We start from the raw sequence: 21,555 nt of genomic DNA on the forward strand, positions 1-21,555 counted from the left end.
TTAAATTGGAAAAAAAAATTTATGCAATGTTATATCCTAATAGTCCAGAGTAAATTCATTTCTATTTACTTAGGTTTATGAAAAAGACCCTGATGCTGGGAAAGATTGAAGGTAACAGGAGAAGAGGGTGGCAGAGGATGAGATGGTTAGATAGCATCACTGACTCAGTGGACATGAATTTGAGCAAACTCCAGGAGACAGTGGAGGACAGAGGAGTCTGGCATGCTACAGTCCATGGGGTTGCAAAGAGTCAGACACAACTTAGCAACTGAGCAAAATGAACAACATGGACAAAGCTATGGGGGATGAGAGTAATAGAGTAAAACAGAATGAACTAAGAAGTTATTAGCAACCTACTTTAAACAGATTTTGTGCTTCTCTCAATCTACCTGCTCTGTAAGACAAAACAATTGTTTGTTCCCCTGCTTTCACCTGGAGTCTAACTGAGAGTGTGGCACATAGTAGATGCTCAGTAAATATTTTAGACTAATATTTTTGTTGCTCATCTGACACCCTATAATTGCAGCCAACTTCTTTCTCTCTTTCCTTTGTGAAGAACTTGTTATCCCCTTCCCTCCCTTGTCAGGCCCCTCTTCTTTCTTCCCTTTATCTTCTTTAGGAAGAGATTTCTTCCCCTCCCTTCCTTTCTCCCTTCAAAGTATGTCACAGGAAGAAATTGAGGAGATACTCAGAGAATGTTCAGTAAAAGACAATAGAACCTTTACACACGACCACATTTGCTATTCCGCCTCTCATGTTTTACATTTTTAGTCAGGAAGCCCTGAATTGACCCGACTTTAGTATTTATTAATGTCTGGGGGTGAGGAGTGTTGTTCTGTTGTGGGTCTCACAAAATTAAGAAAAAGAATCCACAACTGAAAAACATTCCCATCCAGCCCTTGTCTGATTGTGCATCACTCGTAAGAGGAACTGACCAATCCCAGTTCCCAGAGGCAGTCTGTATGGATAATCTGAGGTCAATCTGTTTTAGCCTTAACATAAGACTGTAAGATTCCCTTTCCATTTCCAAAGAACTAAGAGAATTGCTTTCCTCTCAAGAGGTGGGTCTGCCTACAAGGTAAAAGCAATAGAAGAAAGCTTTAATGCAGCCTCTTGTCCTTCCTGCGGGGACGACTGGAGGGGCTCCCCAGCCACGCAGGTTTACTCCATTCTAGAAGGAAATGGCAACCCACTCCAGTGTTCTTGCCTGGAGAATCCCAGGGATAGGGGAGCCTGGTAGGCTGTCGTCTATGGGGTCGCACAGAGTCGGACACGACTGGGGCGACTTAGCAGCAGCGGCAGCAGTCAGGCTGGGTGTGCTCAACGAGGGAAGTGGGGAGTTCATCAGGCAGCCTGAGCATCTTCAAGGAAACCAGGTTCCTCCAGGCGCACAGGGACATGTGTGAGTCTGTTAGTCCCTGACCACCTGGCTCAGGCTGCCCTGAGACATGGCCCGAAGGTTTACTCTATCATCAGAGGGGCCACGCACAGTCCTGACCCTTAGGAAGAGAGGACGGAGAGTCAGGAGCTGGTTGCCTGGGCACCCAGTCATCATTTAACAAGTTATCACAGATGTCAATTTCACTCTTACATTTCAAATATAATATTGATGCTGAAATTCAAACTGGAAAAAAAAAAGTCAAGCTGCATCTGGCAGCAGAGAGCCTGATGAAGATGAGGGAGGCATGCTAATAGAGATAAATCACAGCTTTCAGAGCTCTCAGATGAGAGGGTATGCTCATTTCACATCACCCTGCCTCCCATACCTCATCCCTACCTTCCCCCACTCCTGCTGGGGGTTCCAGTACTTCTGATTCTAGTTGTTCTGATTCTATGTGATCTTGAATAAGTTGTTTCTTTGAATCTCAGTCTCTTCATCTGTGGAATGGGAATAGCAATATCTGGCCCACAAATATGAAATAAGTGATGTAAGCAGAGGACCTAGCAGAGACTCTAGTTAATTCTAACTAAATTCAAAATCTCACTCTAAAGGATAAAGTCTTAGAAGACTAGAACTCCCAAATTAGAAGCCTCATTCTATTTTCCACATAAAGAAACCTGTCTCTCAGTTGCCCTGACACTTTATCAACACGTTATGAAATAAATGATTTAATAATTTATTAAATGAATGATTTGAACATGGCACCCCACTCCAGTACTCTTGCCTGGAAAATCCCATGGACGGAGGAGCCTGGTAGGCTGCAGTCCATGGGGTCGCTAAGAGTCGGACACGACTGAGCGACTTCACTTTCACTTTTCACTTTCATGCATTGGAGAAGGAAATGGCAACCCACTCCAGTGTTCTTACCTGGAGAGTCCCAGGGATGGGGGAGCCTGGTGGGCTGCCATCTATGGGGTCGAACAGAGTCGGACACAACTGAAGTGACGCAGCAGCAGCAGCAGCAGCATTAGTCTTACTTATAAGTTCTTTTTTCAGAGAATTAGGAGGCAAAAAATGTTGCAACACTGTATAATGTTAAACCATACATCTAGTTTTAACATCCTATGTTGACACAGATATTCATTGTATAAATAATCATTTAGTCTACATTTCTGATTAAATACATCAACTAACTTTTTGGCCATTTATAATTACCAATATTTTAAGAGATTACATCATCCAATAAGAAGTAATCACTGCTTCAGTTTTAAAGAATGATATAATGCCACAGCCCTGTGTGCTACCAAACAGGTAATAGTGTTGCCTTATAAACGGAAAGAATTTTAGCCAAAGATTAATAATCTTTCTTACTTGACTCAGAAAGCCAAAGTTGAACCTATGTGACAACTGCTGGAGAAAATGTAATAACTGAAGCATAAGGAAATTGTTTTAAATTTGTATATAGTTTTAAAAAATAATTACCACCCTTTAACCTTCTCTATCCCACAAACACACAGTTTTACTCTATGCCCTCAGCTTAATTTAAATTATGAGTGTAATACATTACATAACCAGGGCTTTTCTGGTGGCTCAGACAGTAAAGAATCTGCCTGCAATACAAAAGACCTGAGCTTGATCCTTGGGTTGGAAAGATCTGGAGAAGGGAATGGCTACTCGCTCCAGTATTCTTGCCTGGAGAATTCCAAGCCCGAGGAGCCTGGCAGGCTACAGTCCATGGGGTTGCAAAGAGTTGGAAATAACTAACATTAACTAACACATGATCCATTTGCCTCAACTTTGCACTAACTTAAATAGCGCTAAGATGCTACTGTATTTTTATGAGAACCAAACTGTGAACAAGAATGTTAAAGCACTTAAATGTACCATGCTGTGACCCTTTTAAAATGGTTGATCCTTTTCCTCTTTGAGAATTGTACTTGATAATAGAGCCTCCTTGTGGGGAGTTAATAGAACTTCAGTCATTCAAATCACAGGTAGAATGTTGTCTTAAGTTTTTCCTCGTTTGCAGTGGGAGCATCTATAGTAGTGCTTCCAGGAATGTATGTATTTCTGGTGAAGCCCTGGCAAGCGGAGGTCAGCAGGCACTGAATGACTAACGGGGCACGGCGACCTCTGCTGTCTCCCCTCGGCTTGTCTACAGTCCTTGTAGCTAAAGGTAAAGCAGTTAACAAAGGTTAACAGCATTTTTTTTTTTTTTTAAGTTAAATTGACTGTTAGATTCTTTGGCAAGAAAACAAGGTGACTGACAACTGTTGACTTTTCAACTGGACCACTTAGTGGGAACCCTGCTAATGCAGGAAACATGAGACATGGGTTCAGCCCCTGGGTTGGGAAGATCCCCTGAAGGAGGGCATGGCAACCCACTCCAGTATTCTTGCCTGGAGAATCCCATGGACAGAGGATCCTAGAGGGCTACAAGTACATAGGGTCGCAAAGAGTTGGACATAACTGAAGTGACTTAGCAAACACACGTGCTTTGAGGGAGAGGTTCTAGCCATCCGGATCAGCCAGCTCAACTTCGTGAACATACATGATTAACAACTGTTAGATTCTGGTGGCTTGTGCTTTCTTCACCAGTATATAGGGAGATTTAGCTGAAGGAGGAATATTCAGGGACAAGAGTGTTATGATATAGAATTATCCTCTACTCCTTCACTCATGTGGAGAGGATAAACAGATAAGGATATAAAAAACTATCTGAATCCAAGAGAGCAAATGATAATATAACTATGATTAAAAGGTAAGACTAACATACATTTAAAAAAAAAATGAGGAAAATTCAGTTGAACTACTCAGACACACAGCTTAGAATTCCTCCTATGGTGTTATATTTTCAGGGGCCCAGGCCAGTAGCCCAGACCTGACTCAGAGGTACCGGGGCAGAAAAGAAAGTACCTTTATCTGACAGTCCCCGACACCCAAGGGTCCACTGCAGTGAAATACAGGTGGAATAATGAATTAGCAAGCCAGAGAATAGAGAAAAAGGATGTGATGGAGGGAGACAGAAGTCAGCACAGGGATTCGTCCATAGATCTTTGTTATAGAACTGGGGTGTAAATATGTAGAAAAAAATTGCCAGGAGCCCTAGGAGAGGGTGACTATGGTAAAACTGGAGATGAATGAATGCAGATATTTGAAATCATACTAGACTGGATGATGTTGGAGCTTTGGCAAACCAGAGATTGAGAGATTTCATGGAGCATATTGGGCATTCAAGACAACAGCGAGACTATAACTTGCCAATGAAAATCAGGTGCACAAATAAGAGTCATATCCTAGGACTAAGGCCACAACTAAAGAAGACTAGCTCAAACATTAAAAACCAAGTCTGAAAGGATCTAAAGGACCCCTGATAATTTAAGTAAAATGTCCTTCAAAGGAAAACAAAGTTTTCATTGTTTACAATGTACTATCTCAATGTCAATATAATTTAAGATAACTAGACAAGGGAAAAAAAAAAAGAGAGAGAAATACCAACCATAATTCAGGGCAAATTAAACCAAACGACACAGACTTTTGTATAGCCCAGCTGATTGAAACAGCAGATAAGAACTTTAAAAAGCACCTATCATAATGATTCAGAACTTAAAAGGTGGACACAGTGAGTGAACATGTGGAGACTCTAAGAACTAAAAATTCTATTTATTGCTACAATTTATTTTTTCTATTTTATAACTTTATATGGAGTCCTCTAGTATGTACTCTTTGATATCAGATTCTTTCTTTTGGCAAAATGTCAAGCATTCACCTATGTTATTGCGTGGCCAGTAGTTTATTGAAAAGTAAACAGTGACGTAGTTACACACTTACAGCCAAATGCAGAATCAGGGGCTACCAGTTACAGGTGTAGACAGATACACTAGTGTTTTCTTTACAACTCATTACCTCCAGAAGTATAGCCAATTGTGATGAAACTTTTAAAAATGGTGAATACTGCTTGATAAAAATCTAACATAAATATACACTTTTATATATAAAATAGTTGTAGTTAAACTTTTTAGAATATGTGAAACCATGTTGAAAAACTATTTCTATGAAGAGTGGATTCAAGTTATAAAATTACACAATGATTCATAGACTTGTCAGCTATTTCAATGTTTGATGGAATACTTGATAATTATGTGGGATGTGGAATAAATCTTCCCAAGGCAGTATTCTTGTGTTTTGCGGGACAGTTAGCATTCCTGGACACTGCTCAATAAGTGTTACGGACATTGTGACACCCAAATCCCCACCCAACTTCCAAGATGCCCCCTTAGAAATGGATAATATTCCTAATAATAACAGCAAGTCTATCTTTTCACCATAATCTGAAAGCCATCAGATTAACGCGTTTCTTAAAAATCTTGAAAGGATCAAGGTAAAAGACGAACCATAAATGAGGAGAAAATATATGCAAAAGACATGATTAAGGACTATTACTCAAAATACACAAAGGACTTAAAAGTCAATAAGAAAAATGGATAACTCATTTGTTAAAAAACTAGACCAAAGATCTGAACAGACACAAAGAAGATATCCAGATGGCAAATTAGCACATGAGAAGACACTATACATCACTGGTCATCAGGGGAAAGCAAACTAAGACAACAAGATAAGCACATACCTGTTAGAAGGGTCAGAACCCCAAACACTGACGAGGATGTGGAGCAACAGGAACTCTCACCGATTGCTGGTGGGAATACAAAATGATAGAGCCGTTTTGGAAGAGAGTTTGACAGATTCTTACTAAACATACTCTAATCATACAATTCAGGATTCATACTCCTTAGTATTTACCCAAATAAGTTGGAAACATATGTGCACATAAAAATTTGCTCAGGGATGATTCGAGCAGCTTTATTCATTATGGCTGGATCACTCACCTAGATATCCTGGAATTTTAAGTCAAGTGGGCCTTAGGAAATATCACTATGAACAAAGCTAGTGGAGGTGATGGAATTCCAGTTGAGCTATTTCAAATCCTAAAAGATGACGCTGTTAAAATGCTGCACTCAATATGTCAGCAAATTTGGAAAATTCAGCAGTGGCCACAGGACAAGATAATGTCAGTTGTTCATTCCAATCACAAAGAAAGGCAACGCCAAAGAATGTTCAAACTATTGCACAATTGCACTCATCTTACACGCTAGCAAAGTAGTGCTCAAAATTCTCCAAGCCAGGCTTCAACAGTACGTGAACCATGAACTTCCAAATGTTCAAGCTGAATTTAGAAAAGGCAGAGGAACTAGAGATCAAATTGCCAACATCTGCTGGATCATAGAAAAAGCAAGAGAATTCCAGAAAAAAAAAAATCTACTTCTGCCTTACTGACTACACCAAAGCCTGTGACTGTGTGGATCACAACAAACTGGAAAATTCTTAAAGAAATAAGACTACCAGACCACCTTACCTGCCTCCTGAGAAATCTGTATGTAGGTCAAGAAGCAAGTTAGAACTGGACATGGAACAACAGACTGGTTCCAAATTGGGAAGGGAGTACATCAAGGCTGTACATTGTCACCCTGCTTATTTAACTTACATGCAGAGTATATCATGCAAAATGCCAGGCTGGATGAAGCACAATCTGGAATAAGGATTTCTGGGAGAAATATCAATAACCTCAGATATGCAGATGACATCACCCTTATGGCAGAAAGTGAAGAAGAACTAAAGAGCCTCTTGATGAAAGTGAAAGAGGAGAGTGAAAAAGCTGGCTTAAAGCTCAACATTCAGAAAGCTAAGATCATGGCATCCGGTCCCACCACTTCATGGCAAAGAGATGGGGAAACAGAGGAAACAGTGGCAGACTTTATTTTTTTGGGCTCCAAAATAACTGCAGATGGTGACTGCAGCCATGAAATTAAAAGATGCTTGCTCCTTGGAAGAAAAGTTATGACCAAACTAGATAGCATATTAAAAAGCAGAGACATTACTTTGTCAACAAAGGTCCATCTAGTCAAGGCTATGGTTTTTCCAGTAGTCATGTATGGATGTGAGAGTTGGACTAAAAGAAAGCTGAGCACTGAAGAACTGATGCTTTTGAACTGTGCTGTTGGAGAAGACTCTTGAGAGTCCCTTGGACTGCAAGGAGATCCAACCAGTCCATCCTAAAGGAAATCACTCCTGAATATTCATTAGAAGGACTGATGCTGAAACTGAAACTCCAATACTTTGGCCGTCTGATGTGAAGAACTGACTCATTTGAAAAGACCCTGATGCTGGGAAAGATTGAGGGCAGGAGGAGAAGATGAGATGGTTGGATGTCCAGTTCTAACTGTTGCTTTCTGACCTGCATACAGGTTTCTCAAGAGGCAAGTCAGGTGGTCTGGTATTCCCATCTCTTTCAGAATTTTCCACAGTTGATTATGATCCACACAGTCAAAGGCTTTGGCATAGTCAATAAAGCAGAAATAGATGTTTTTTATGGAACTCTCTTGCTTTTTCCATGATCCAGCAGATGTTGGCAATTTGATCTCTGGTTCCTCTGCCTTTTCTAAATTCAGCTTGAACATTTGGAAGTTCACGGTTCCCATATTGCTGAAGCCTGACTTGGAGAATTTTGAGGATTACTTTACTAGCATGTGAGATGAGTGCAATTGTGCAGTAGTTTGAGCATTCTTTGGCATTGCCTTTCTTTGGGATTGAAAGGAAAACTGACCTTTTCCAGTCCTGTGGCCACTGCTGAATTTTCCAGATTTGCTGGCATATTGAGTGCAGCACTTTCACAGCATCATCTTTTAGGATTTGAAATAGTGCAACTGGAATTCCATCACCTCCACTAGCTTTGTTCGTAGTGATGCTTCCTAAGGCCCACTTGACTTCACATTCCAGGATGTCTGGCTCTAGGTGAGTGATCACACCATCGTGATTATCTTGGTCGTGAAGATCTTTTTTGTACAGTTCTTCTGTGTATTCTTGCCACCTCTTCTTAATATCTTTTGCTTCTGTTAGGTCCCTCCCATTTCTGTGGACCCTATTGCAATATGATTGTTGTTCTTTTAAGAAGGGGATAACTGGAGTACATGGGCTTCCCTGGTAGCTCAGCAGTAAAGAATCCACTTGCCAATGCAGGAGACTAAGAGACATGAGTTCAATCCCTGGGTTGGGAAGATCCCCTGGAAAAGGCTATGACAACATACTCCAATATCCTTGCCTGGGAAATCCCATGGACGGAGGAGCCTGGTGGGCTACAGTCCATGTGTGCTAAGTCACTTCAGTTGTGTCTGACTCTTTGCAACTCTATGGACTTAGCCTGCCAGGGTCTTCTGTCCATGGGATTCTCCAGGCAAGAATACTGGGGTGGATTGCCATGCCCTACTCCAGAGGATCTTCCCGACCCAGGAATTGAACCCCACATCTCTTAAGTCTCCTGCATTAGCAGGTGGGTTCTTTACCACTAGCACCACCTGGGAAGCCCTTGGAACAGTAATACCACCACTGTTAACATGTGATATGTTTATATCTAGTCTTTTCCTGTGTGTGCATTCATTAAAAAAGTAGGGTTACACTGAGCATTCAGTTCTAAATTTTGCTTCAGTTAAAATTATGAGGATTTTCCCAACTTATTAAATGTGCACAAAACAATTCATAATGACTATATTTCTTTGTATAAACATATCATTTATTAACCAGTTATCATTGGGTGTTTTGGTTATTCTCAGTGATAACACAGTGAAAATCATCTCTAAATCTGTCGATATTTGTGAATATTTTTATAAATTGAGCAGTGGAATTGCTCAAATGACACATTTTTTACATATCTTTCCCTGATTCTCTCTGGTAAACTAGCTGACCTAAGGCTTAGTTTGTAATGCTCAAGAAGATACCAGGCCCTCAAATTTTGTTTACACAAAAATGCACTGTTTCTGAGAATGCTCTTAAACTTGAACTTCCTCACACTCTGTTTCAAGTAAAGTTAGTTCCTTAGCGAGAGCTTCCGGACTCTCTGCTTAAAGGCCTGTCCATACCACTGATCAGAACACTGACCGCTGCTCTGAAGCTGGGGAAAAGAGTGGGTTACTTCTTCGGGGGTACCTGCCTCTTTTGGAGTTATACCCCTCTATAGGAGCAGGGCAGTAGCGGAGACAGTAGCCTCTAATCTTCTCAGCTTCCTAGTCTTTTCTAGCACAGAGCCTCTGCTCTATCAACAAGCTGGCTGAGGACAATCACGCGCCAATATTCCCAGCACGCTGCCCCGAGGCTAAGAACCACCCTGTGAATGGGGACCAGCTAGAAGAGAACTCCCAATCACTATGGCTGCAGCACTTGGGATTTAGTCTCTGCAACATGTAGCTGGAAAGATGAGAAGTTCTTGTCACCTGCTCCTCCCAAGAAGCTACCGCAGCGCTGGACTGGGAACTGGGGAAAGCGGGAGCCCTGGGGTCTTGGCTGTACTCACCTGAAACGGAGTCTCTGTCGCAGTGAGCTGGGAGAAGGAGTGGGTTATAATTCAAGTTCTACCCACTGTAGCTGTTCTTACTGAGTTATAGTGGATTTTCTTGCATAAACATTTCTTCATTTGCTACATGCTGTTGTTAATGAACCAGGTTCATCTTGCCCAACTTACAGCAAGCAAAATGCTGAGACACTGAGTTGTGTAGCAAAGAGGTTCATTCCCACGGCTGTCAAGCGAGATGGATGAAGGAATCTCAAATCCGCCTCCCCAAAGGCAAGGGCGCGGGTGCTCATAGGATAAGGAATAAAGACGTTGGGCAGTCTGAGGTGTGGGGAGAGTGGGAAAGGTCATTGGGAAAAGGCGCAGTAACTGGCTGTAACTAAGACAGGTGTAACCAAGCTACAGGCGTCTGCAGTTCAAACGTGTAGGTGCTTAGCATCATCTGAGGGTGGAGTTTTCAGCCATCTGACATCAAAAGGTTACAGAGAGGACACTGGAGCATGCCCAGTTGGAGGGCTGGGGGTCCTATCCAATCTTAATCAGCTCAGCTCAAACTAGATGCAGCTGACTCCAAGTTCCTGGAAAATAACTTGGGCCAACATCTTAGGCTATATGTTGCTTGGAGGACATGCAAGTCTTAAAATGAATTTAATTAGTGAAGGCAGATGAAATGAATCTGACTGTTATCCATCGTTTTGCTTTTATGACAATCCAAAGACTTCAAATGGTTGCTTTTTAAATAATTTTCACCAGCTACACTTGTTTCACTGAAGAGCAGGTCACAGGGCTCCTCACTGCCATTTCATAAGTAGAACCTCCAACATATACTTTATTTATCATTTTGATTTATTGACCCAATGATACTAAAAAGTTTCGAGTCACAGGGCTCCTCAAAAATATTAAAAATCAATTAAAAAAAAAACCAGCCTGAGATAGCATTATAGGGGTTGTCAAAGCCCTCTGTTGGTGCTGAGATGGAGTAATAATCTTTGTGTCCAAAGAAGGGCTCTAAAGTTGGCTAACTTGAGAGCTGTGTTCTCTCATATTCAGTTCGGTCGCTCAGTCGTGTTTGACTCTTTGCGACTCCCTGGACTGCAGCACACCAGGCCTCCCTGTCCATCACCAACTCCTGGAGTTTACTCAAACTCATGTCCACTGAGTTCGTAATGCCCTCCAACCAAATCATCCTCTATCATCCCTTCTTCTCCTGCCTTCAATCTTTTCCAGCATCAGGGTCTTTCCCAATGAGTCAGTTCTTCACTTCAGGTGGCCAAAGTATTTGAAGTTTCAGCCTAGACATCAGTCCTGCTAATGAATATTCAGGACTGATTTCCTTTAGGATGGACAGGTTGGATCTTTGTTGCAGTCCAAGGGACTCTCAAGAGTCTTCTCCAAAACCACGGTTCAAACGCATCAATTCTTCGGTGCTCAGCTTTCTGTATAGTCCAACTCTCACATCCATACATGACTACTGGAAAAACCATAGCTTTGACTAGACGGACCTTTGTTAATCTCTCAAATTGAGTAGGGATAATTCACACAACCTTCTATGGATGTGACCAGAGACACATGGATGGGTACTTCAGCAGATGCAATACAGATGACCACTGAAGACTGACATTCACTGGGCCTTGGTTCTAGAAAAGTCCATAGGGCCTGGGCTTATTTAAACCCATCTTAAGTTTCTGCCATCTGAAAGAATAGGGGATTTGGGAAAACTGAGTTGCATAAAACTGACTTTCTTGCACCATAAACCTTATGGACTAGGATCTAGATCTGTAAAAATGAAGGCAATTCTTTTGACAAGTTTAGTTGAAGGGCAGGAGCGGAGCGAGAGAAACAAGATGGATAAACTGGAAAGGTTTTGTTTTTTCCTTTTAAGTGAGAATGCTTAAGAACTCAGAAAGGATTTGGTTCAGCAGGAAAGGCTACCACAAAAGGATACCACAAAAAGGAGCCGATTAACAGCATGAGGTTGGTGAGGAGACCAGACTATTTACTATTAGGAAGACAGAGCTGAGAACTGGTGTCAATTCAGTCTAGTGTGTTTCCTTTGATGGCTAAAATATGAAGATATCTGTATCTGATGGCTTCTATTTTCTTCAAGAAGTAGGAGCAAAACTGATCTTCCAAAAAGTAAGAACTGGTTAAAAGTTTGAGCAGAGAAAGTTTGAAGGGTCACTAAAGTGGGCAGAAAGAGTGAGCTGATGAGAAGAAATTCAGATTGCTGGGTAGGGCAGAAGGGTCAGGCAAGACTATGGGTTCTAGGTGCAGAGGGAACTAACTGATCTGACTCTTAATTTTCTCCAGCTGTGCCCAGTCACCCTGGAACAGGAATGGAGAAGGCCAATGATTGGAGTCATCCAGGACTGGGGTTTATATGAGAAAATAACTGCTCAAAATCTGTCCATATATTTTTAAAACACACATCTTATATAGCTGTTCCCCAAATTAAACAAATACTTTCTTTTAAATTTTATGATATCTATTTCCCATTACTTTGATAATTGTTTTTATCTGTACTGTGCTAAGTCTCTTCAGTTGTGTACAATTCTTTGCAACCCTATGAACTGTAGCCTACCGGGCTCCTGTGTCCATGGAAGTCTCCAGGCAAGAACACTGGAGTGGGTTGCCATGCTCTCCTCCAGGGGACTTTCCCAACTCAGGGATCGAACCCAAGTCTCTTATGTCTCCTACATTGACAGGCAGATTCTTTACCACTAGTGCCATCTGGGAAGTCCTGTTTTTATCTTCCTGGGCTCTTTCCCAGGTTTTTCATTATCTTTTACAAATTAGAGAAACAGTACTGTTTAGTGGTTAAGATGAGACTTCTGGCACCTGTCTGCTAGGGATAAATCTAGCACTTACTTCCTGTGTGATCTTAGACAAAGCCCATGTGTGCTTCAGTATTTTCATCTGTAAAATGGGTTGTGTGATAATAATAACACCCCTCCCCTACTTAGAAGGTTGTTTTGAAGATTAAATGAGCTAATGCATGTACTATGCTAAGTATGACTTGTTATTGCAATTTAAATGAAATACTTGAGCTGTGAACACAATGAGATATGAAGAATTATATTCTGGCCTTATGTCTAAGCAATATTTAATACATGCCAATATTGCAAAGCTTCTCTTTCTCCTTTTTCCACAGAGTCATGAGGAAAGGTCTAAGTTTTAAATATGCAGGTCATTCTTTCACATCTTTTATTCAAGGCACTAATTTTTGTCTCCAAGTATCTACGGCTGGACCGGATGGCTCTTGGACTTTATCGACATGTCTTTGCTTCCAAATCCATCTCCTCTCTTTGATAACCACTTCTAAAAATGCTGCACCCTTTCTTTCTCACAGATAAACTAAAGAGTACTGATTATGACCAATTTTTATAAAGCACAAAGTCCTCAATCAGGCTGGATGCCCTCTTAAGGCAGGTAATGTGATTTCTACCCTTTAGTATCCTTAGCACTCCAGGAAGTTGTTCTACACGACATACAAAATAAAACCAGTAGATGGTGATGATGATCATGGTGTTGGTGATGAGGACAGTACCACAGCTTCTCTTCCTCAGTGTCTCTGTTGATGGATCTTTGTGGGGGCGATAGAGAACAGAGAAGGGAATATGGAGCTCTGAGGTTCAGGTCCTAGTTCTATCACTGACCAGTTGAATAACCTCAAATTTAAAAACAAACATAACACTGTAAATTCTTCAGGAACATATTAGCAATTTTCTCTCTCTCTCCATTCTTACCCACAATTCCTCTTAGAACCACTAACAGAACAATCTCCTTCTGAAGCCATCCCCTTCCTAAAACTTCCTATGCCTGCCTACCAAGAGTTAGGGTGGGAATTCCTTCTCTGCTTACAGTCCTTCATGCCACCACCCTAGAGTCCCCAGTCTCATGGATGTCCGTCTTCACTCATGAAGCAGGTTTATCTCATGCTATGTTTATTTTTAAATCCCTTCCTTCAATTCTTCTTCCTAGGCAATACCTTATTTTGCAACATGTTTGCTCCTTCCCCTAAGATTTCTCTTTTTCTGCCTCTATTCACAGTTCTTGAATTTCAATTTCCTAATTGGAAGATTTTATCTTTTTCCTCTAAATACCAGACATGACTTCCATTTTCTCACAGTGTGAAAAATACATGACTGTTTTTTTTTTCTGCCTTTAACAGGATATACCTATTAAACGTGAGTTCAGCTGCACTGACTGTTATAGTAAGTACTAAAGAGGAGAGATGATCTCATTTACTCTTTACTACACTTAGTGTAGGAAGATATATACAGATAATTCATAAACTTCTGGTTGCATTATGCCTTGAGAAAGGGAAAAACATTAAAACATCTTTAGTTCTGACAAGAATCATATATTTCCATCTTTGATTACAAAATGATGACATATACCCATCTGTCACACACACAAAATTAAATACTAACAAAAATGTTTAAATACTTTACAAGGAAAAAAAGATGGCCATTTCACATTAAAATCTTTATAGGAGAGCTTACATTTCATGTCTAGTTTAAAGTACTTATTCAATTAAGGCTGTGAAACACAGAAGAAAAGAGGAGTAAGATGGAAGAAACAGTGAAAACACAAAAAACATCTTTCAAAATTCTGAGCAAATGATTCTATGTACAGTGGCATTTAATAAGAGAAATTTCACCCATACAAATTCTGAATCGTGCTCTGAATTTTTTCTTAAAAAATCTTTGTTTTGCACCTTTCTGAAGGTATTTCCAGTGTGATTAAGGTACCTCTCTGACTTTATGCTTAAGTTATGAATACTCTATTACATATAATAATCTCACAGGCATTCTCCTTTCGAATAAAGATCACATTATTTTAGATGTCATGTCTATAAAGGAACTTTTTTTTTAAACAAACATACCCAAACTTCCAAATGTAGGAGAACATGTCAATCTTCTTGGAGAGCTTTATGCTCATTCCAAGAATGCATCCACTTCTCAAAATATTTCTTGAATTCCTCTTTGGAATCATTTTTGATTAGTTGAAAACTCCATAGGATAGCTAATCCAATAACTTCATAGAGTTCTCCTATTATATATATATGCATTATTCACATGATTCAATCAACCTGACTTTAAATTACATTTTTGGCTGCATCCAAAAATCAAATTTACTTCAAATGCAAAGACTTTCTACTGTGAAAATCATTTAAGAATGTGAAAGCTTTCTGAGAGTGGTACCTCTAAATCATTAGAAACAAAAGTAGCAGGTTAGAGTAAGGTCAAAGTCTCAAAGATTCCCAGACAAATATTTTGGGGCAGGAGGGTTGATGCTGCACACTAATGTCTAAATATAATCTCAAAATACTTTAAAAATTAGCCACATTTCTTTATGTTCATACTTCTGTTTGCCCCTCAAACAGTTGAATTTTATAGTAATAAACCACCTTCAAAATCCTAAAATGGTTTTAAATGGGATATGAATTTAAAATTTTCTACAAAGATTATGGGGTGGGGGTGGGAAGGAAATGCACCAAAGTGTGTAAAGCCAGATAAAAATTTCTACTCCTAACCTAAGCACCCTAGGCATGTGTCAGAGGTGCAGGTTCTAGAAATCTGAAGTTCCTCTGAATGCTGGTGATTTAGAGGGGCCTTCAAGCAGTTCTTAAGGTCTTCATTCTTTTCTGGAACTCTATGTATATGAATACCAGTCGCATTCAATGAGTTTTTTGGTTTGTTTCACAGTGTGACTCCTGTAATATGAGCTTTCCAGTAATTGTGAATTTTATTTTTGTCATTTTGGGCACTGAGAGTTCACAATGCTTGGTTGTGCAATGCAAGATCGTTTTAATTTTTGCATTTTACATTCCTTTTGGCACTTATGAAGGAAAGGACATTGTCTTGTTACGTTGTTTGGAGGGAAGGGGTAAGCCTTCCCCTCTGTCTCTTTTTTAAACGTTTGGCTTTATGAAATGCACGATTCTCTCCGTTAGTTAATTGAAGAGGGTGGAAATCTGCCTTCATAGGCTATGCATTCCAGCCCTCCTTAGAGGCTGGTATCCCCGGATTCAGATTGTTTCGCTGCTGCTGTCACAGGGTCTGGTGGTCCCTCCCGGCAGAAAAGCACAACAGGATTTTTGCGAGCCCACATGGCCATATCCCCTGCCACCCCGCTGGTCGGGTTGGAAGAGGACATCGTGCTCCAGGCCCCCAGGCGGTTGGTACAGCGGTTTCGAAGGGGATTGAGGGTTCCAGCCTGCAGAGCCCAGCCCTGGTTGGGCAGGAAAGAGTCCACGTTCCTAGTCCTGTAACCCTCTTCCCGGTTGCGCCCTAGGAGCATCGAAATGTTGGGATTGCGAACGGCATAGATGACAGGGTTGATGGCCCCGTTGGCCCAGGTCAGCCAGACGGCCACCACGTTAAGGAGAGAGGGAGACTGTGCGGCCTGGGCCCGCCGGGCGGCGGCCAGCAGCACCAAGAAGCAGTAGGGCCCCCAGCAGCAGATGACGGAGACGATCATGATGAGCACGGTGGTGGCCGTGCGCACGTCGCTGAAGAAGCGCAGCACGCGCGCGTAAGTGGTCAGGGGCCGCACGCGCACGTCCGACAGGCGCACGGTCTTGCAGATGTGGTAGTGGCAAAAGCACATGAGTAGGAAGGGCAGCAGATAACAGGCCACCACCAACCCCACGCTGTACGCCGCGCCCAGCTGCGCGGGGTCCGGAGACGTCCGGTAAAGGCAGCGATGGAAGCTCTGCGCCGCCGCCGGGGCCTCCCGGGGCGCGAGGAGCAGCTCCCAGGGCAAGGAGAAGCCCAGAGCCGCCAGCCAGGCGCCTGCCAGCAGCTGCAGCGCGCGGCGGCGCCCGATCTTCTCCCGCGGCGGCCGCACGATGGCGCAGTAGCGGTCCAGCGAGATGAGGGCCACGCTAAGCGTGGACACGATGCCGAAGCACGAGCTGAAAAAGCGGCTGGCCGCGCAGAAGCCGCTCCAGGGCCCCGCGGCGGCGGCGGCGGCGGCGGCGGGCGCCGGGCCCCCAGGCGGCGTGAAGAGGTCCAGGAAGGCGGCGGGCAGGCAGAGCAGCGCCGTGAGCAGATCCGACAGGGACAAGGACAGGATGAAGGCGTTGGTGACCGTGCGGAGCTGCCGGTGCTTCACGATGGTCCCCATTACCGCGCAGTTGCCCAGGCTAGACAGCAGGAAGATGAACAGGAGGACCAGCGCCTGGGCCGCCACCGCCGCCCCGTGCGACAGCAGCGGCGCCGCCTCGGGGCCCAGCGGTGGCCTCCCCGCCGCCCCGCGCCCGCCGAGGCCTCCGCCAGCCGCGGCGCCAGTGCTGTCGGCCCCGCTCACGTCGCTCCGGTTCCCCAGCGCCGCGGCCGCCGCGGTGCTGAAGGAGAGCACGGCCACCGCCGTCGCCGCGGAGGAAGTCCCGCCAGGCGTGCCGGCCGGGGAGGGGGCGCCGGGGTGTGGGCTGCCCGATAAGGCCGTGCTCACTGGCGGGCGGACCAGCGGCGGCGGCGGCTGCTCCTCCATGGGGCCCCGCGGCGGCCGCAGGTCTGCTCATCCCGCACCAGGGGAGGCCGCAAGCCCGAGGTGGCTCGGGGCCGGGCCCAGAGGCCTCTGCCGGGGGTCGCGCTCGGCCGGAGGGGTGACCGTCGCCCGAGACTCTCCGAGCCTTTGACGTGCGTTCCAGGCGTTGTCAAGGGAACCGCGTGTTTACGCAGGAGCGCGGGGCGGGCCGCGGGCCGAGAACCCTTAGAAAAGCGTGTCCAGGACATCACTTCTCCCTACGGTTTCGCGGCCAGGGTGGGTAGGCTTCAGAGAATGCCAGGTGGAGTTCCTGGGGACCATTGCCCGGCCAGATTAAAACGGGAGTGGCCCTCATATTAGATGGCCAAATTCAAAAGGGGTTCACTCTCACACTCTCTGGTTCCATATACATGTTCTACAGAGAGGTAGGGAGGGGAGAGGGGGTTGGTTGCTTCCTGTGGGTGCTTATGCCATCTACAAGTAGGAAAGGAATCTAGAACCTGAAGTGGAAAACAGTCTAAATTCGGAGATCTTAAACATGAGGGAGCAGTAAGACTTAAACCAGATTTTCTCAAACTTGAGCAGGCAAGAGTCACCTAGAGCAGGGGTCTCCAACCCCCAGGCCACAGACCGGTAGGGGTCCCTGGCCTGTTCGAACCAGACTGCACAGCAGGAGGTGAGCAGGGGGTGAAACCTAAACCATTGCCTCACCCAGCTCTGTTTGTGAGAAAATTGTCTTCCAGGAAACCGGTCCCTGGTGCCAAACAGGTTGGGGACTGCTGACTTGGAAGGCTTGTTAAAATACAAGTGACTGGGTCCAACTTCAGGGGTTCAGATTCAGTAGGTATGGGGTCCTGTCTGAAAATGTGCATTTCTAACAAGTTACTGGGTGTATGATAATGCTGGTCCAAGGCCAGGCTTTGAGAACCACTGATGTAGTAAGCTTATTAAAATGCAGTCACTGGCTGACTCCCAGGGTTACTGAGGACGGGCCCATGAATCTAAGTCCTCAGTGTGATTCTGATACAGGTGCTCTGAGGAGCTAGGATGCGGATCCTGGAGAAGGGATGTCACCTTGCTTTCAAGGGCCTGGCCCTCAGGACCGTTACTGTCTCACATCTCAGGGAAGAGGGGAGAGTCGCTGCTTCCTTGCCCTGCTTTCAGTCTTTGTCAGTTCTCTGGAAGGTGATATGTTTTGAGTTTAGGTGCTGGAGTTGCCACAGATGCAGCTCCAGGTATCTGGCAGGAAGATTTCAGGAACAGGAAGGGTGTGCTTGCTCAGGGAAGCTTGCATCTCAAGTTTCTGGGCATGGCATCTTACGGGGGAAAGTGTAATAAACCCTTAGGTTCTCTAAAGCAGTGGTCTGCAAAGTGTGGACCCTGGACCAGCAGCACTGGCATGACCTGGGAACTTGTTAGAAATGCAGATTCTCAGGCCCTACCGCAAATCTACTGAATCTGAGACTCTGCAGATGGAGCCCAGCTACCAGCCCTGCTAGTGATTCTGATGCAAGTTTGAGAAACACTGATCTAAAGAATGATTAGTATACTTTCAGGTCTCAGTATCAACAATATTAGTGTTTTGGGTGCTCATTTGGGTGGGGAAAGAAATCCTACTGGAAATTTACAGTATAAAATAAAGTTCATTTAAGGTGGTAAAAGGGCTTCCCTGGTGGCTCCGATGTTAAAGAATCTGCCTGCAATGCGGGAGACTTGGGTTCAATCCCTGAGTTGGGAAGATCCTCTGGAGGAGGACATGGCAACGCACTCCAGTATTCTTGCCTGGAGAATCCCCACAGACAGAGAAGCCTGGCAGGCTACAGTCCATGGGATCGCAAAGAACTGGACACAAATGAGCAGCTAACACAGCACAGCAGGGTGGTAAAATAAGACTCGCTTTCTTGGTCTCGGCATTATTGACATTTTGAGCCAGATAGTTCTTTCTTGTGGAGGCTACCCTATGCATCGTAGGATGTTTAACAGTATCCCTAGTCGCTACCCGTGGGACGGCAATAGTGACAACTAAACATGTCTTCAGACATTGCAAAATGTCGGGGAAGAGGGTGAGGGGGCCAACCTCAGCTGAAAACCACGGAACTAAATAAAAAATATATAATAGATTACTTCTGTTTTCTTTTGAAAACCTTCTCTGTACTAGGTTTTCAGAAACCAGGATCCTAGCCCAAAGAACCTTACGGTTTTAGGCAAACACATATATATTACAATGTCATAGATGTTTAAACATATAATGACTATAGGAAGAGTCTAGCAACTGGGAGACCAGTTAAGAAAAGGCACTGTAATAGCCCAGGAGAGAAATAACAAGTCTGAACTAAGCATTTACAGTGAAGGAGGGGAAGAGATTTTAAGGATTCATGTCTGGATTGGGGTCTTTGGATATAAGCAATACAATGAGGTTTCTGTCTCATTTAAGCAAAAACAGAATTGGCCAGAAGGATGGGGGCAGTTCAAAAGGATAGTCCTTAATAGCTAACCCCAAGAGCACAAGAAGTCAGGGCAACTCTACGGGTAGAGGAACTGAGAACCATCTCTTTAGGGATCTACAGGAATAAGTCTGCTTCAACCATTTTTCAGACCTTATGTCATTTCTCGCAAGATCCCAGGTCTTAGTGGGGAGAGTCTGACTGGAGTACCCTTGCCTGGCAGCCTCAGCAAGGCTACATGCTGGGGATGGATAGTTTCCCAAAGGAAAAGGAGAGTGTTGTTGATAAAAGAAGGGGAAAGGAATGGTGCTGACCAAATCCATAGACATCCACCTCAGAGCATCAGCAGATGGGTCGAAAGAGCACAAACAAGAAGCCGAGGCTAGAACCCAAGTTCCTGGCTCCTATTCCCTGGAGCTCTGCACCAAGGGTATAGAGGTTCCTGCTCCAAAATGTACCACACGTGCCTGCCGGAAGCAAGCACCAGCATCCACCATGGATTAAGTAAACCCTTGTTGTTCAGTCGCTCAGTCATGTCTGACTCTTTGCGACCCCATGGACTACAGGACACCAGGCTTCCCTGTCCTTCACCATCTCCCAGTGTTTGCTCAAACTCATGTCCATTAAGTCAGTGGTCCATCCAACCATCTCATCCTCTGTCATCCCTTTCTCCTTCCGCCTTCAATCTTGCCCAGCATCAGGGTCTTTACCAATGAGTCAGCTCTTTGCATCACGTGGCCAAAGTATTGGAGCTTCAGCTTCAGCATCCGTTCTTCCAATGAATATTCAGGACAATTTCCTTTAGGATAGACTGGTTTGATCTCCTTGCTGTCCAAGGGACTCTCAAGAGTCTTCTCCAACATCACAGTTCAAAAGTATCAATTCTTTGGTGCTCAGCCTTTTTTATTGTACAGCTCTCACATCTGTACATGATTACTGGAAACACCATAGCTTTGACTACACGGACCTTTGTAGGCAAAGTAATGAATCTGCTTTTTAACATATAAACCCGTGGGTGACCATTAAATCTAGGTTAGATCAAGCATAGCTTCCAATGAGTAATCAAGTCAAAACCAGACTGTAATAGTTGAGTAGCAAATGGAAGATGAAAAAATATATTATTAAGAAGGGAGTAAGGAATCTAGAAGCTTGACTACAAAAGGAAGGGAAAAGGGTGACAGACAGCAGGCTGAAGAGAGAAGGTGGACAAAGGGTGTTTGTTTCATTTTGTTATGATGATACTTGGTAATAGCTTAGAGGAAGGAACCAGTGACAGGAAGGAGGTTGCTTGAAAAAGCTTAGTGATGAGGCAGGCCCCTTAGCAAGGATGGGAAGGGAGAGAAGTGAACAGTATTTAGAAGGCAGAATCAATATGGCTTCATGACTGATTAGACACATGGAAGCAAGAGGAATAGCTGTTGATTTCCCTAGTGGTTTTGACTCTGCGGAAGGCATGGTGAAATACAGAAGGAATGAATATTATTCCAAGGGTTTGGCTCTGGTTAGGATTAGAATTTAGGAATATTTAGGCAGTATTAATTTTTCAATGTTTAGGAAACAGAATATTTTTGTTTAAAGTACTATATCGTAAAACAAGTTCTGGCTGTCCTGTCTCAGAAGTGGAGGAAGTGTAGCAGGAAAATACTGGACCTGGAGTCAGCAGAGCTAGAATGACAGCCCCAAATGTGACCTTGTTGTTGTTGTTTAGTTGCTAAGTCACGCCTGACTCTTTGCCACCCAGGCGAGAATACTGGAGTGGGTTGCCATTTCGCTCTCCAGGGGATCCTCCTGACCCAGGGATCGAACCCATGTCTCCTGCATTGGAAGGCGGGTTC

General features: G+C 43.8%; 2 protein-coding genes across 22 annotated transcripts in view; both read right to left on the reverse strand.

Moving 5' to 3' along the window:
• The window catches only part of L3HYPDH (trans-L-3-hydroxyproline dehydratase), a 103,410-nt gene that overhangs the window by 68,506 nt on the left and 13,349 nt on the right, over positions 1–21,555 (reverse strand). For 13 of the 21 annotated variants that reach the window (XR_008699557.1, XR_008699545.1, XR_008699558.1 and 10 more), the window contains exons 1-2: positions 9,783–10,855; positions 6,009–6,074 (exon numbers count right to left, since the gene is read on the reverse strand). The exons of 1 other annotated variant lie outside the window; for it this stretch is intronic. The gene's annotated coding sequence lies outside the window, so the exon portion shown is untranslated. Of the gene's footprint in view, positions 1–2,308; positions 2,467–6,008; positions 6,075–9,782; positions 10,856–21,555 lie in introns of those variants that run through there. 7 more of the 21 variants (XR_008699550.1, XR_008699548.1, XR_008699547.1 and 4 more) reach the window with 2 other exon arrangements.
• Positions 15,573–17,279, reverse strand: GPR135 (G protein-coupled receptor 135). Its single transcript, XM_055538227.1, has one exon. The coding sequence runs from the start codon at positions 17,277–17,279 to the stop codon at positions 15,792–15,794; it is 1,488 nt and encodes a 495-aa protein (XP_055394202.1). The 3' UTR covers positions 15,573–15,791.

This window comes from Bubalus kerabau, chromosome 10, assembly GCF_029407905.1.
Source record: "Bubalus kerabau isolate K-KA32 ecotype Philippines breed swamp buffalo chromosome 10, PCC_UOA_SB_1v2, whole genome shotgun sequence".
Classification (NCBI taxonomy): Eukaryota; Metazoa; Chordata; class Mammalia; order Artiodactyla; family Bovidae; genus Bubalus; species Bubalus kerabau.